The 6,376-nt window shown below is 27.4% G+C and overlaps 1 protein-coding gene across 4 annotated transcripts in view; it reads right to left on the minus strand.

Annotated features, from left to right (window-relative positions):
* The window catches only part of LOC107702163 (calcitonin gene-related peptide type 1 receptor-like), a 35,365-nt gene that overhangs the window by 19,478 nt on the left and 9,511 nt on the right, over window positions 1-6,376 (minus strand). For all 4 annotated transcript variants that reach the window (XM_016504405.1, XM_016504404.1, XM_016504403.1 and 1 more), the window contains 5 exons: window positions 3,834-3,941; window positions 2,417-2,529; window positions 2,249-2,340; window positions 2,011-2,134; window positions 295-454 (listed from right to left, as the gene is read on the minus strand). In XM_016504405.1, coding sequence (XP_016359891.1) covers window positions 295-454; window positions 2,011-2,134; window positions 2,249-2,340; window positions 2,417-2,529; window positions 3,834-3,941 — 597 coding nt within the window. The remainder of the gene's footprint in view (window positions 1-294; window positions 455-2,010; window positions 2,135-2,248; window positions 2,341-2,416; window positions 2,530-3,833; window positions 3,942-6,376) is intronic.

Consider the following 6,376-nt stretch of genomic DNA (forward strand, 5'->3'; position numbering starts at 1 on the left):
CTCTTGTAAATTAAAAAGTAATGCGTTACTTTACTAGTTACTTGAAAAAGTAATCTGATTACGTAACTCGCGTTACTTGTAATGCATTACCCCCAACCCTGTTTAAAACAATTATAAACATATAATACACACTGTTTCTCAATATTTAATTACAGCTTCAGATCCATGATGTTTTGAATCACGTTCAAATCGGACGGTTGTCGTGTTAATAAACACCGTAAACAGCAACCGTTCGCTGTTTGCATTTTAGGGGGCCCTTGGCTTTTGCCTACCTACGTACGGATCAGTACATACCCCAGCCGAGGACGTAATACCAGCCCAGCTGCTGCTCTCCCACAAACACAGCCACGATGATGAGCGTGTGCAGGTAGATCCCCTCACACAGCATCCAGAAGTAGTTGGAGCAGGAGGTGTACTGCATGATACTAGCCAGCAGCTTACAGCCGATCTGAGACTGAACATCAACAACAACACGAGCGCCAACACACTTCATTAAATATATAGTCATTTACACTGTTTATTACACAGCTGAATCAAATAATTGCTTCCAAAATCAGAATGAGGTTTATTGCCAAGCATTTAAGAGTTATGGTGACAGATTATTAAATCAGATCATGTATATTTTTATATATTTATTTGTAATTGTACAAAAGCAAATGGTTGAAATATGACATTATTATTATTATTATTATTATATAAAACATTAAAATGATGATAAAATATTGTTATATAGAATTTTTTTTTACTATTTTACTATATTTACTATTTTATTAACACATAGGAATATACTGTATATACTGTATATATTTTAGTATCATTGAGATACTATTATAGTTTGTTAATATTTTGATATATAATAATATTTTTTCAGTTTTTACTTTAATTGTAGTAAATGTTTTAGTATATTTTAATACATGATTACAAGTTTTGTAAATATGTCCATTTAGTTTTTATTACTTCTTAATTATCAGTTTTAGTTTACTTAGTTTTAGTTATTTCAGTTTTAGTTTTTTAGTACTTCGTTAAACTAAACAAAAAAGAGAATTGCTGAAATAAAACTGAAGTAAAATAAGTTTAAGTTTTTTTTTTTTTGTATTTTATATTATTTCAAGTAACAATTTTTTTAATGGTTTTAGTTTTAGTTAATATATAAAAATATATATGATTTTTTTTAACAAAACAATTGTTTTTGTCAATTAGTCTATATAGTTTTTGTTCATTTCTGTTTATTAGTTTTAGTTATTTCAGTTTTAGTTTTTTTGTACTTTGTTAAACTAAACAAAAATGAGAATTACTGAAATAAACTGGAGTAAAATAAGTTTTTTTTTTGTATTTTATTTTATTTCAAGTAACAAAAATATTTTTTATGGTTTTAGTTTTAGTTAATATATAAAAATATATATGATTTTTACAGATTTATTTTTTTTGTAAATTAAGTTTTGTTCTTTGTCAATATGTCTACATAGTTTTGTTATTTAATTTCTGTTCATTAGTTTTAGTTTACTTAGTTTTAGTTATTTCAGTTTGAGTTATTTTAGTACTTCAAGTTAAACTAAACACAAATAAGAATGGCTGAAATAAAACTGAAGTAAAATAATTTTGAATATTTTATATTTTCAGTCAGTTAACATTTATTTTATTTCAAATAACGTAAATTATTTTTTAAAATTAGTTTTAGTTAATATATTATATATATATATATATGCTAACAAAGCAGGTTTTATTTAAATAACATATATATGATTTTTTAACAAAACATGTTATTTGCTTTTTTATTTTTGTTATTTTGTATATTTGTATATTTGTTTATTTTGCTTTTATTATTACAAATTGCATTAATATTTTAAGTGCACACATTAATTTTGACATATTTGTAATGCTTTTTCCTCTCAATTTTTTTGCAACCCAGTTTGGAAACCTCTGTACAGTAAGTTACAGTAAGTGTTTATGAGAGAGCATCATGTTCAGCTCATATATACAGTATGTCATATACAGTATGCATGCACTTACCGAGTCTGTTCTGGTCCGCTGATCTCCGATGACGAAGTAGAACCAGCCGATGGTGGCGAACGAGTTCAGGATGAAGGAGGTGAACATGTTTTTATGAAGCGTGATCCGCTGGCAGCTCAAACACCTGCGCAGACATCATCCCTTCACTTACATCATATAAAGCTTTCACAAACACAGAAATGATCTGCTACTGTCTCCTCACTGACAGAGTCTTCATGTGTTTGTTTTTCTGACGTACTTGAAGTATGAGAAGATGCAGATGGAGATGAGCAGCGAGATGATGGACAGGACATGCCCCACCATCGCCAGATAGTAATTCACTAACGTGAGCTGCGGGAGACACACAGAGGGTAAGACAGGCAGGATTCTGAAGGATTGGGTTGATGTGTAAAAGTGAAGCTCTGACCTCGAGTTTGTGCTTAGTGTAAGCAGAGCACTGCGTGTAATTGGACCACAGACGGTTGCTCTCCGGGTGACGAAACCAGTGGCCGTCTGAGGCGCACACTTTGGTCACTTTCTCTGATGGAAGACAATGCGAAATGTGAGCAGAGATTGTGTGCATCACACATTTAATTTGGGGAAACTGTTTCCCAAATTCATTTTTTTTCCATTTAGATTATTTTTTTTAAATTCCGTTTTAATGGTTAAATTACAAATTTTAAAAAGTTAAAAAATTAAAAGTTTAATTTAAGCAAAATAATAATAAATAAATAAAATGTCATTTTTAGGGCTCTAGAAATGAGTTTTATTCATTTTTTCCATTTTTCCATTTTATTGTTTCTCAAATTCTGTTTTTTCCACTTTAATGGTTAAATAAAAAAAATCATGAAACTAATACAATTTAACAACAATTTATTGGAAAGTTAGCCAAAATGACATTTTTAGGGCTTTAGAAATCTGTTTTATTTATTTGTTGTTTTTTATGCTTTAATTCAATTTTAATAATCAAAAAGCATGTCTAATCAATTTAATTCATGAACAAATGTAACAATTGAATAATTTTTATTTATTAATTGAATTTATTAAAACACTTGTATAATAATAGGGAACTATGAAATCAATTTTCAAACTTGAAATCAATCATAAAACCTATGCAATTTAACAATTTATTAAAAGTTTAACAAAAAATTAATTTTTAGGTGCCTAGTAATGTGTGTTATTTTTTCCCCCCAAATTCTGTTTAAACTTTTCTGAATTAATAATCAAAAAGCTTGTCTAATCAGCTGAATTCATAAAACTTTAACAATTTAATAATTTATTGATAATGATGAAGAAGATTTGGGAAAAAAAGTTGTTTTTTTTAATCAAATGAAGCTGTAATGTTGTCAAATTATGCAAAAAGTGAAAGAAAATATCATTTTTGTTAAATTCAGAATACTTAAATTAAATTAATAATTATATATATAAACATATAACTAATATTTTTTTTTAAGAATTGAATCAAATAAAATATTTCTTGCTGAAGCTACTTTTTGTAATGTCTACTACAACAATGACTTTAAATTATCTTTGGGAGTAATTTCTCGGCCAAATTTGATGTGCGATTAATTTGCAATGAATTAATCGCCACATCATGTAATTAATTAGATTAAAAAATTTAATTGCTTTACAGCCCTAATATATATATATATATATATATATATATATATATATATATATATAGGCATATATATATCCTAGATTTCAACATGGTCTCAGACTTTTGGACCCCACTATTGTTGGTGGTATATATAAATTATGGGATAACATTTCTATGATCTGGTTATGATCTAGTTGTCACACAGAGGCTGCATCACTGTGAGTGACAGCTGTCATCAGCTCACCGGTTGGATCAAAGTCCTGGAAGTAGGCGGGGCATAGCTGAACTGCGGTGCCTGGGGCGGAGTCTCCCCAGCAGAGCCACCCGTCCCATGTGCGGTTACAGTATGGGCCTGCAGGGGGCGACACACACACACACACACACACACACACACACACACACACACACACACACACACACACACACACACACACACAATCTCCATTGAACTGAATTGATCTGAATAATACAGCTTCAGTTCCATAATTGATGAATTTTATTGCATTAACACTAATATTTTAATGTTTATTACTATGAATGAGTCGATCTGTATCGTATAAAACAATATATTGTTTTCTATTTTGAATTCTTTTAGCAAAGTAAAGTTAATTTAACAGTGAAATAGCTAAACATCATTAAAGCAAAATTAATTTGACCTGTTTTCAAGAGAACAGATTTTGAAATTAAGTTTGTGGCCAAATATGGCAAGTGTTATTTTTATTTATTATAAATTATCATATATCATATTATTATTATATTATATATTATTATATACTATTATAGCATATATTACTATTATTACTAATATTACTAATATTTATTAAATTAGTTTTCAGTTTTATATTTTCAGTTTTAGTATTTGCTTTTGACATTTGTATTATTTTCTAAATTAATTTTATTTATTTTTATTTCAGTTTTAGTCATTTTAGTATTTAAACTTAAACATTTCTAACTTTTATCTTTTAAGTTTAAGCGCTTCGTCTAATATTTATTTTTTGTTTTATTTCAGCTTGATTTCATTACAAAATTTTTAATAATAATATAATAATAATATTAATAAATAATATATAACAATATAAAATATATAATAATAATAATAATAACAACAATGATTATTATTATATTATACAATAATATTATTATTAATTTGAAACATATTTAACAAATTTGCCAATGTGGCAAGAAAAATTCTACTGCTTATAATACTAAATGTTATTAATAATACATTGTAATAATTAATGATATTATAAAAAATCATTTAAAAAAGTCTTAATGTCATGCAATATTTGCTTCTTAAGTAATTGTATCTTGTTTGAAAGATTTCTAGATGTTTTGCTGTAACTACATTATCTCTAGAATAGAGCAGAAACACTCGAGACTAAAGCGTGTTTCCTCATAACTCTCCAGTGTACAATCACAGGAAACAACTCTGACGCTACAAATCACTTCCTGTCTTTCAGAAGAGAGAACAGCCGTGCTGCAGTGGATTCTGGGAGTTTTATCTCCACACCGGCAGACGATTAGATTAGAGTTACATAATTACACACTAATTATTACTGTACGATCATTAAGCCATTATCAGCTTCCTCAAAGTCCCTCCATAAAAGACCGAGCGATCACGATGTGAATCCATTATCATTCCCACCGGAGCCGAACGCAAAATCATACAGGAAATGATTACATTACTAGATATCAACATTAATGGAAGAAATATTATTATAAGTATTTAATGATGAAGCTGCCAATGCTTTGCTACGCAGTTCAGGGTTTTTAGAATTAAACAAAAACTAAAACTAATACCATTAAAAAAATGATTTTCAATAATTAAAATAAAATAAACTTTAAGTGAAAAAAAATTATATATATAGATAATATACATATAAACCTTCAACTTTTTTTTTCAATAAACATTTTAAATAAAAATAATAAAAACTATTCAGACATTTAAAATAATGATAATAATAAAAATTATTAAAACATGCGCAAAACACAAAAAACCTTTAACTAAAATTAAAACAGAAACAGAAAACATAAAAATATAAAAAACTCATTATATCAATACAAACTATAACATTATATCACACCATTAAAACTAAATAAATCAGAATTGATTTTAAACAAATATTGCTAGTGTTATTTTAGCATTGTTAATATAATATTTATTAATATTTAAAATTAGTTTTTATTTTTATATTTTCATTTACGCTTTAGTCATTTTGTTGTGTGCTTTTGTCATTTAATTTGTTTTTTAAATATTTCTATTTCGCCTAAATTTAGTTTTTCAGTTTTAGTAAATAAATTACAAAATAATAATAATAATAATAATAATAAACATCAACTTATTTTATTTCAGTTATTTTCCATGGCAACGTTTCTAATGTTCACATTTTTTATCTATTAAATATAAAAATATATATTTTTAAACATATTCATCAAAGATGCCAAGAGGCCAAACATTTATAATATATTAATATAATAAATATATTCACTGAAAAAGAGTCTTAATATGTTATGCAATTTTGCTTCTTAAGAAAGCCTACAAAATCCTTGTATCGTGTATTCACATGGCTACATCATTATTTAATTTATTTTTCAATGATTGCTATTGCTATGCCATATTATTCTAAGCTTTGATTTCCTGACATTATTGGTCTGTATTGGTTTACTGTCTTTATGTGTTCTGGTTCAGTCGTTTGTCTGTTGCTCATGTGCTGTGTGTGAGTGAGTGAGTGAGTGTGTGTGTGTGTGAGTGAGTGAGTGAGTGTGTGTGTGAGCGGGTGTGGGTGG

This window comes from Sinocyclocheilus anshuiensis, unplaced genomic scaffold (genome assembly GCF_001515605.1).
Source record: "Sinocyclocheilus anshuiensis isolate Anshui unplaced genomic scaffold, SAMN03320099.WGS_v1.1 scaffold1762, whole genome shotgun sequence".
Lineage (NCBI taxonomy): Eukaryota > Metazoa > Chordata > Actinopteri > Cypriniformes > Cyprinidae > Sinocyclocheilus > Sinocyclocheilus anshuiensis.